The 11,545-nt window shown below is 43.2% G+C and overlaps 1 protein-coding gene across 1 annotated transcript; it reads left to right on the forward strand.

Moving 5' to 3' along the window:
• The first annotated feature begins 628 nt into the window (after positions 1 to 628).
• LOC147983593 (uncharacterized) lies at positions 629 to 10,183 on the forward strand. The gene is made up of 3 exons (XM_087540789.1): positions 629 to 884; positions 963 to 1,177; positions 9,896 to 10,183. Exons 1-3 carry the CDS (start codon positions 629 to 631, stop codon positions 10,181 to 10,183), a joined length of 759 nt encoding a protein of 252 aa, XP_087396915.1.
• Positions 10,184 to 11,545: the final 1,362 nt, after the last annotated feature.

The following is an 11,545-nucleotide window of genomic DNA, read 5'->3' on the forward strand; positions in this document are numbered from 1 at the left end:
ATTAAACGAAATTTCGGGTTGACTTTAAGTCTGTCGAGGCTCCATCACCGAAGGTCGAAAAATCTGTGAGGGAGTGTATCCACCATATATGAGAGAGGACGAAGAAGCCCGACTGTTGTCGTGGAGGTCGTTTCTCCTTCTTTTCCTTGTGCTGGACCTTTGTTATGCACTAGGGAAAGGAGGAGTAACGACCATCACCGACGGTCGCAAATGTCAGAGAGGAATCAGTGAGGGAGTGTATCCACCATATACACTCGACAGACCGATAGTCAACCCATGATGAATAATAATGATTTAATTTAATTTTTATAGTACATATATTGAATTGTACAAGTTTAATATTTGAATTATGAATGTAGGAAATGTCGTCATCGGACGACAAAAGTCTCCCGGGGGAGTGCAGCTGGTGCAACGACGACCGAGATCTGTGCGACAGGCCTCACCTGGACGAAGATCGGCGCTTCAGCATTAAGCTCTAGGAGACCTTCAATGTTGAAACGGTACGCAACGACGAAAAGTGTTGTTTTCGTAATTAAACATGACTTCAACTATTTCAACGTGTAATTTTCATCTTTTACAATTTGAGTAGCTTATCCCATGTCATGTAAGACACCGTGTCTTGAAGAGGATGGGTTTTGAAGACCATGAAAATTTCGAAACAAAGAAAATTCACCTAAGGACCCATCATGATGTGGATTTTGAAGTAAATCTGTATAATTCTGAGAGCGTAACCCATTTTGGTTGCAAAAATTGGGAAGAACTTTGCAAGATGTGCGGTTTTTATGAGGGTATGCTTTTCACCATGGATCTTGGTGATCTTAACATCGACCAAGACAATATGGACATTTGGGTCCTTGTTGATACGCTTCCAATTCTACCGCTATGTGAGTTTCTCAAACATAGTTATTAACTAATTTATATTGTTCATTTCAAAATAGTTGACAGCTTATTTCTATTGACAGCTTATTTTCATTGTTCAAACAATGTGCGGAACATGGTAGACATAACCTACTACATCGATGGCTCTGAGTTAACTTATCAGGAGAAAAATCATCTGGTCGCATTTTGTACTGATCTTGAGAATTACAATATCTATTATAAAACTCCTCCACATTATGGTCAATACGTGCCACTAATGCATGTGTTGAACTACGGTAAGATCCATGGAGATGTCATGGTAAGGTTTTTTTGATGGGGAACGTAGCAGAAATTCAAAATTTTCCTACGTGTCACCAAGATCTATCTATGGAGAAACCAGCAACGAGGGGAAGGAGAGTGCATCTACATACCCTTGTAGATCGCTAAGCGGAAGCGTTCAAGAGAACGGGGTTGAAGGAGTCGTACTCATCGTGATCCAAATCACCGGAGATCCTAGTGCCGAACGGACGGCACCTCCGCGTTCAACACACGTATAGCCTGGTGACGTCTCCCATGCCTTGATCTAGCAAGGAGAGAGGGAGAGGTTGAGGAAGACTCCATCCAGCAGCAGCACAACGGCGTGGTAGTGGTGGAGGAGCGTGGTACTTTAGCAGGGCTTCGCCAAGCACCGCAAGAGACGAGGAGGGAGAGGGGTAGGGCTGCACCAAGAAGGAGAGAAACTCATGTGTGTTGGGCAGCCCAAACCTCAAGTATATATAGGGGGAGGGGAGGGGCTGCGTCCCCAACTAGGTTTCCACCCCTAGCGGTGGCGGCCAGCCTAGATCCCATCTAAGGGGGCGACCAAGGGGGGAGAGAGGGGAGGCGCACCTGGGGTGGGCCTTAGGGCCCATCTGCCCTAGGGTTTGCCCCCCTTCCCTCTCCCTTGCGCCTTGGGCCTTGGTGGGGGAGGGGGGGCGCACCAGCCCACCTGGGGCTGGTCCCCTCCCACACTTGGCCCATGCAGCTCTCCGGGGCTGGTGGCCCCACTTGGTGGACCCCCGGGACCCTCCCGGTGGTCCCGGTACGTTATCGATAAAACCCGAAACTTTTCCGGTGACCAAAACAGGACTTCCCATATATAAATCTTTACCTCCGGACCATTCCGGAACTCCTCGTGACGTCTGGGATCTCATCCGGGACTCCGAACAACATTCGGTAACCACATACAAACTTTCTATATAACCCTAGCGTCATCGAACCTTGAGTGTGTAGACCCTACGGGTTCGCGAACCATGCAGACATGACCGAGATGTTCTCCGGTCAATAACCAACAGCGGGATCTGGATACCCATATTGGTTCCCACATGTTCCACGATGATCTCATCGGATGAACCACGATGTCGAGGATTTGATCAATCCCGTATACAATTCCCTTTGTCTAGCGGTATTGTACTTGCCCGAGATTCGATCGTCGGTATCCCGATACCTTGTTCAATCTCGTTACCGGCAAGTCTCTTTTACTCGTTCCGTAACACATCATCCCTTGATCAACTCCTTGGTCACATTGTGCACATTATGATGATGTCCTACCGAGTGGGCCCAGAGATACCTCTCCATTTACACGGAGTGACAAATCCCAGTCTTGATTCGTGCCAACCCAACAGACACTTTCGGAGATACCTGTAGTGTACCTTTATAGCCACCCAGTTACGTTGTGACGTTTGGCACACCCAAAGTATTCCTACGGTATCCGGGAGTTGCACAATCTCATGGTCTAAGGAAATGATACTTGACATTAGAAAAGCTTTAGCATACGAACTACAAGATCTTTGTGCTAGGCTTAGAATTGGGTCTTGTCCATCACATCATTCTCCCAATGATGTGATCCCGTTATCAACGACATCCAATGTCCATGGTCAGGAAACCGTAACCATCTATTGATCAACGAGCTAGTCAACTAGAGGCTTACTAGGGACATGGTGTTGTCTATGTATCCACACATGTATCTGAGTTTCCTATCAATACAATTCTAGCATGGATAATAAACGATTATCATGAACAAGGAAATATAATAATAACTAATTTATTATTGCCTCTAGGGCATATTTCCAACAGTCTCCCACTTGCACTAGAGTCAATAATCTAGTTCACATCGTCATGTGATTAACACTCACAGGTCACATCGCCATGTGACCAACATCCAAAGAGTTTACTAGTGTCACTAAACTAGTTCACATCATCATGTGATTAAGACTCAATGAGTTCTGGGTTTGATCATGTTTTGCTTGTGAGAGAGGTTTTAGTCAACGGGTCTGCAACATTCAGATCCGTATGTACTTCGCAAATCTCTAGGTCATATTATAAATGTTGCTTCCACGCTCCACTTGGAGCTATTCCAAATGGTTGCTCCACTATACGTATCCGGTTTGCTACTCAGAGTCATTCGGATAGGTGTTAAAGCTTGCATCGATGTAACCCTTTACGCCGAACTCTTTATCACCTCCATAATCGAGAAACATGTCCTTATTACTCCAAGGACAATTTTTGACCGCTATCTAGTGATCCACTCCCGGATCACCTTTGTACCCTCTTGCCAGACATGTGGCAAGGCACACATCAGGTGCGGTACTCAGCATGGCATACCGTATAGAGCCTATGACAAAAGCATAGGGGACGACATCCGTCCTTTCTCTTTCTTCTGCCGTGGTCGAGCTTTAAGTCTTATACCTTACAACTCAGGCAAGAACTCCTTCTTTGACTGATCCATCTTGAACACCTTCAAGATCATGTAAGGTATGTGCTCATTTGAAAGTACCATTAAGCGTTTTTGATCTATCCTTATAGATCTTGATGCTTAATGTTCAAGTAGCTTAATCCAGGTTTTCCATTGAAAAACACCTTTCAAATGACCCTATATGCTTTCCAGAAATTCTACGTCATTTCTGATCCACAATATGTCAACGACATATACTCATCAGAAATTCTATAGTGCTCCCACTCACTTCTTTGGAAATACAAGTTTCTCATAAACTTTGTATACACCCAAAATCTTTGATCATCTCATCAAAGCATATATTCTAACTCCGAGATGCTTACTCCAGTCCTTAGAAGGATTGCTGGAGCTTTGCATACTTATTAGCATCTTTCAGGATTGACAAAGCCTTCCGGTTGTATCACATACAACCTTTCCTCAAGAAAATCGTCGAGGAAACAATGTTTTGACATCCTATCTGCAAGACTTCATAAATAATGCAGTAATCGCTAATATAATTCCAACAGACTCTTAGCATCGCTACGAGTGAGAAAGTCTCATCATAGTCAACTCCTTGAACTTGTCGGAAAAAATCTTAACGACAAGTCGAGCTTTCTTAATGGTGATACTTACCATCATTGTCCGTCTTCCTTTTAAAATCCATCTGTACTCAATAGCCTTACGACCATCGAGCCGTTCTGCCAAAGTCTACACTTTGTTTTCATACATGGATCCTCTCTCGGATTTTATGGCCTCGAGCCATTTATCGGAATCCGGGCCCACCATCGCTTCTCCATAGCTCGTAGGTTCATTGTTGTCTAGCAACATGACTTCCAAGACAGGATTACGTACCACTCTGAAGTAGTACGCATCCTTGTCATCCCACGAGGTTTGGTAGTGACTTGATCTGAAGTTTCATGATCACTATCATAAGCTTCCACTTCAATTGGTGTAGGTGCCACAGGAACAACTTCCTGTGCCCTGCCACACACTAGTTGAAGAGACGGTTCAACAACCTTATCAAGTCTCCACCATCCTCCCACTCAATTCTTTCGAGAGAAACTTTTCCTCGAGAAAGGACCCGATTCTAGAAACGATCCCTTATTGCTTTCGGATCTGAGACAGGAGGTATACCCAACTATTTTGGGTGTCCTATGAAGATGCATTCATCCGCTTTGGGTTCGAGCTTATCAGCCTGAAACTTTTTTCACATAAGCGTCGCAGCCCCAAACTTTTAAGAAATGACAGCTTAGGTTTCTCTAAACCATAGTTCATACGGTGTCATCTCATCGGAATTACGTGGTGCCCTATTTAAAGTGAATGTGGTTGTCTCTAATGCCTAACCCATAAACTATCGTGGTAATTCGATAAGAGACATCATGGTATGCATCATATCCAATAGGGTGCAGTTATGATGTTCGGACACACCATCACACTATGGTGTTCCAGGCTGTATTAGTTATGAAACAATTTCCACAATGTCTTAATTCTGTGCCAAACTCGTAATTCAGATATTCATCTCTATGATCATATCATAGATATTTTATCCTCTTGTCACGACGATCTTTCAACTTCACCCTGAAATTACTTGAACCTTTCAATAATTCAGACTCATGATTCATCAAGTAAATATACTCAACATCTACTCAAATCATCTGTGAAGCAAGAACATAACGATATCCACTACATGCCTCGGCACTCATTGGACTGCACACATCAAAATGTATTACTTCCAACAAGTTGCTTTCTAGTTCCATTTTACTGAAAACGAGGCTTTCAGTCATCTTGCCCATGTGGTATGATTTGCATGTCTCAAGTGATTCAAAATCAAGTGAGTCCAAACGGTCCATTTGCATGGAGTTTCTTCATGCATATACACCAATAGACATGGTTCGCATGTCTCAAACTTTTCAAAAATGAGTGAGTCCAAAGATCCATCAACATGGAGCTTCTTCATGCGTTTTATACCAATATGACTCAAATTGCAGTGCCACATTTGTGTGGTACTATCATTACTATCTTATACCTTTGGCATGAAAATGTGTATCACTACGATCGGGATGGTATTATTCAAATAAATAGAGTAACCATTATTCTCCTTAAATGAATAGCCGTGTCGCGATAGACATAATCCAATCATGTCTATGCTCAACGCAAACACCAAATAACAATTATTTAGGTTTTAATACCAATCTCGATGGAACCTTGGAGATACTTCCAACACATATCGTCATCTCACCTTTAGCTAGTCTCCGTTTATTCCGTAGCTTTTATTTCGAGTTACTAACACTTAGCAACCGAACCGGTATCTAATACCCTGGTGCTACTAGGAGTACTAGTAAAGTACACATTAACATAATGTATATCCAATATACTTCTATCGATAGCCTTCTCATCTACCAAGTATCTAGGGTAATTCTGCTCCAATGGCTGTTCCCCTTATTACAGAAGCACTTAGTCTCGGGTTTGGGTTCAACCTTGGGTTTCTTCACTAGAGCAGCAGCTGATTTGTCGTTTCATGAAGTATCCCTTCTTGCCCTTGCCCTTCTTGAAACTAGTGGTTTCACCAACCATCAACAATTGATGCTCCTTCTTGATTTCTACTTTTGTGCTGTCAAACATCGCGAATATCTCAAGGATTATCATATATGTCCCTGATATATTATAGTTCATCACGAAGCTCTAGCAGCTTGGTGGTAATGACTTCGGAGAAACATCACTATCTCATCTGGAAGATCAACTCCCACTCGATTCAAATGATTGTTGTACTCAGACAATCTGAGCACAAGCTCAACAATTGAGCTTTTCTCCTTAGTTTGCAGGCTAAGAAAATTGTCGGAGGTCTCATACCTCTTGACGTGGGCACGAGCCTGAAATCCCAATTTCAGCCCTCGAAACATTTCATATGTTTTGCGACGTTTCAAAACGTCTTCGGTGCCTCAACTCTAAACCGTTTAACTGAACTATCACATAGTTATCTAAACGTGTATGTCCGATGTTCGTAACATCCACAAACGATGTTTGGGGTTCAGCACACTGAGCGGTGCATTAAGGACATAAGTTTTCTACTGTCCGCATAATTGCTACTGTCAACTTTCAACTATATTTTCTCTAGGAACATATCTAAACAGTAGAACTAAAGCGCGAGCCACGACATAATTTGCGAAGACCTTTTGACTATGTTCAGGATAATTAAGTTCATCTTATGAACTCCCACTCAGATAGACATCCCTCTAGTCATCTAAGTGATTACATGATCCGAGTCAACTAGGCCGTGTCCGATCATCACGTGAGACGGACTAGTCATCATCAGTGAACATCTTCATGTTGATCGTATCTACCATACGACTCATGCTCGACCTTTCGGTCTCTTGTGTTCCGAGGCCATGTCTGTACATGCTAGGCTTGTCAAGTCAACCTAAGTGTTTCGCGTGTGTAAATCTGTCTTACACCCGTTGTATGTGAATGTTAGAATCTATCACACCCGATCATCACGTGGTGCTTCGAAACAAAGAACTGTCGCAACGGTGCACAGTTAGGGGGAACACTTTCTTGAAATTATTATGAGGGATCATCTTATTTACTACCGTCGTTCTAAGTAAACAAGATGCATAAACATGATAAACATCACATGCAATCAAATAATAGTGACATGATATGGCCAATATCATATAGCTCCTTTGATCTCCATCTTGGGGCTCCATGATCATCTTGTCACCGGCATGACACCATGATCTCCATCATCATGATCTCCATCATCGTGTCTTCTTGAAGTTGTCTCGTCATCTATTACTTCTACTACTATGGCTAACGCTTTAGCAATAAAGTAAAGTAATTACATGACGTTTAAGTTGACACGCAGGTCATAAATAAATAAAGACAACTCCTATGGCTCCTGCCGGTTGTCATACTCATCGACATTCAAGTCGTGATTCCTGTTACAAGAACATGATCAATCTCATACATCACATATCATTCATCACATTCTTCTTGGCCATATAACATCACATAGCATACCCTGCAAAAACAAGTTAGACGTCCTCTAATTGTTGTTTGCATGTTTTACGTGGTGCTATGGGTTTCTAGCAAGAACGTTTCTTACCTACGCAAAAACCACAACGTGATATGCCAATTGCTATTTACCCTTCATAAGGACCATTTTCATCGAATCCGATCCGACTAAACTGGGAGAGACACTAGCCACCTTATGCAACTAGTGCATGTCAGTCGGTGGAACCAGTCTCACGTAAGAGTACGTGTAAGGTCGGTCCGGGCCGCTTCATCCCACAATGCCGCCGAATCAAGATTGGACTAGTAACGGTAAGCATATTGAACAAAATCAACGCCCACAACTACTTTGTGTTCTACTCATGCATAGAAACTACGCAATAGACCTAGCTCATGATGCCACTGTTGGGGAACGTAGCAGAAATTCAAAATTTTCCTACGTGTCACCAAGATCTATCTATGGAGAAACCAGCAATGAGGGGAAGGAGAGTGCATCTACATACCCTTGTAGATCGCTAAGCGGAAGCGTTCAAGAGAACGGGGTTGAAGGAGTCGTACTCGTCGTGATCCAAATCACCGGAGATCCTAGTGACGAACGGACGGCACCTCCGCGTTCAACACACGTACAGCCTGGTGACGTCTCCCATGCCTTGATCCAGCAAGGAGAGAGGGAGAGGTTGAGGAAGACTCCATCCAGCAGCAGCACAACAGCGTGGTGGTGGTGGAGGAGCATGGTACTCTAGCAGGGCTTCGCCAAGCACCGCAAGAGACGAGGAGGGAGAGGGGTAGGGCTGCACCAAGAAGGAGAGAAACTCATGTGTGTTGGGCAGCCCAAACCTCAAGTATATATAGGGGGAGGGGAGGGGCTGTGCCCCCAACTAGGTTTCCACCCCTAGGGGTGGCGGCCAGCCTAGATCCCATCTAAGGGGGGCGGCCAAGGGGGGAGAGAGGGGAGGCGCACCTGGGGTGGGCCTTAGGGCCCATCTGCCCTAGGGTTTGCCCCCCTTCCCTCTCCCTTGCGCCTTGGGCCTTGGTGGGGGGGCGCACCAGCCCACCTGGGGCTGGTCCCCTCCCACACTTGGCCCATGCAGCTCTCCGGGGCTGGTGGCCCCACTTGGTGGACCCCCGGGACCCTCCCGGTGGTCCCGGTACGTTACCGATAAAATCCGAAACTTTTCCGGTGACCAAAACAGGACTTCCCATATATAAATCTTTACCTCCGGACCATTCCGGAACTCCTCGTGACGTCCGGGATCTCATCCGAGACTCTGAACAACATTCGGTAACCACATACAAACTTCCTATATAACCCTAGCGTCATCGAACCTTGAGTGTGTAGACCCTACGGGTTCGCGAACCATGCAGACATGACCGAGATGTTCTCCGGTCAATAACCAACAGCGGGATCTGGATACCCATGTTGGTTCCCACATGTTCCACGATGATCTCATCGGATGAACCACGATGTCGAGGATTCGATCAATCCCGTATACAATTCCCTTTGTCTAGCGGTATTGTACTTGCCCGAGATTCGATCGTCGGTATCCCGATACCTTGTTCAATCTCGTTACCGGCAAGTCTCTTTTACTCGTTCCGTAACACATCATCCCTTGATCAACTCCTTGGTCACATTGTGCACATTATGATGATGTCCTACCGAGTGGGCCCAGAGATACCTCTCCGTTTACACAGAGTGACAAATCCCAGTCTTGATTCGTGCCAACCCAACAGACACTTTCGGAGATACCTGTAGTGTACCTTTATAGCCACCCAGTTACGTTGTGACGTTTGGCACACCCAAAGTATTCCTACGGTATCCGGGAGTTGCACAATCTCATGGTCTAAGGAAATGATACTTGACATTAGAAAAGCTTTAGCATACGAACTACACGATCTTTGTGCTAGGCTTAGAATTGGGTCTTGTCCATCACATCATTCTCCCAATGATGTGATCCCGTTATCAATGACATCCAATGTCCATGGTCAGGAAACCGTAACCATCTATTGATCAACGAGCTAGTCAACTAGAGGCTTACTAGGGACATGGTGTTGTTTATGTATCCACACATGTATCTGAGTTTCCTATTAATACAATTCTAGCATGGATAATAAACGATTATCATGAATAAGGAAATATAATAATAACTAATTTATTATTGCCTCTAGGGCATATTTCCAACATTTTTAGTATTACGACATCCATGCATCTTTTGCATAAATTCTTTTAAAACTTAACTACATTGCTAACTACGAAGTTATTACTATGTTTTTCTATAGAAAATCCTGAATGATTGTGTGCCTCATCTGATGTATCAAAATGGTCGCCTTGATGTTTTGAACATACGGCCAGGTCATCATACGAATCTCACCTGTCCATATTGGATTTCTAAAAGAAGTGAAGACATGAAAATCAAAGAGTGGAAAAAATGTGTGGACAGTCGTAAGGAGGTACTTGGAAGCAACATTGTGCGAAAGGCAATAATTGAAGACAAGATAATCTCCATTCTTCATAATGGAGAGTCAGGGCCTATCTTATTTTATGCTATTTTACCTAAGAGAACGTAGTAGGTCCTAGTTAATAATACTCATGATCATATGCTAAGAACAACAAAGTAGGATTGGTTAGATGACTATGATGATGATGTGGTACCGAGTAGAAGTTGTATGATCGATGATGATGAGTATGACTTGTCATTATGATACCAATGATGAGTTATTTATTATTATGATCGATGATGCATGATGCTAAGTTGTTATGTGAGCATGATTACTTATTATATATAACAGTGGGTGAAATGAACCTGAATTAGATTCAAGTGAAGCCAACATGTGGTGCACATCGAAATACTACTAATCCAAACTAGATCAAGTTTGGATAAGGGTAGTACTTTCGACATGCACCACATGTTGCCTCCACTTGAATCTACTCCACGTTCATTTCATCCACTGTTATATATAATAAGTAATCATGGTCATAAAATCATATGATGAAAGTACTGTATATAAAACCACACAATGAAAATAAGCTGTATTTTTAAAAATACAGGAAAATTTAGCAGCAGCGCTTTTTAGAACAAGCGCTACTGCTACTTGTAGCGCTGGACCCAGCGCTACTGCTATGCCTAGGGTTTTCCCTAGTAGTGCATCTTTATTACTAGGGAAGTCACGATCAACTATAGAAGACACTTCATCTCATCAAACCACGTGGCCGAGCATTTTCTATCTTTCCAAATTCAGTTTCTACAATCTAGTCAAATGATGACTTCAAAATGATGCCCTCTAAACTACAAGTACCTCTTCATACTCCATTATTGCGCTTAGTCGCAAAATTCCAAGAGGCCAATAGTTTCCTTCACAAATTTGGTAACAATGTCCATGAGAGTTATGTATAATGATCTCGGTGACAAGGCATCTAGTTTAATTCGCAAATGAGGTAACAATGTTCACTAATTATTTTGGTCACGCTCTTTTTAGAAACTATAATGAGGAGTAATATTGCAGTTCACCCGAAGATTTTTTACCCTTTATTAACTCATAGATACGGTGGCATGCCTTTATTTCTCCTTTATTTCCATACTTCGTCCCAATAAAGCATGTCGTGGTATGACGAACCATGAACCCATAAAATATTGTAATGATGTTATATTTATTACAAGATGTGTTTACACTAACTTTATTATCTAATTTATCTAGCTTTACTAGGTCAGGTAGCTTCAATGCTAGTATCGGCTCTATCCTTATCCACGAGGGAATCCATCAACAATGACGAAGGCAATGAATAAGGTGCAAACCAACATGTAAAGTCATGAGTTTAGGTTACACCGTCACCCCTCATGGGTGGCATCCCATGGCGGCATATAACCTACGAGCTACTCTGTTCAATGGCTTGTGGACCCATATAAAGTTTTAAAAATGAAATGGAGTAGG

The sequence above is a fragment of the Triticum urartu genome, chromosome 2A (genome assembly GCF_056163025.1).
Source record: "Triticum urartu cultivar PI428250 chromosome 2A, HENAU_Tu73, whole genome shotgun sequence".
NCBI lineage: Eukaryota > Viridiplantae > Streptophyta > Magnoliopsida > Poales > Poaceae > Triticum > Triticum urartu.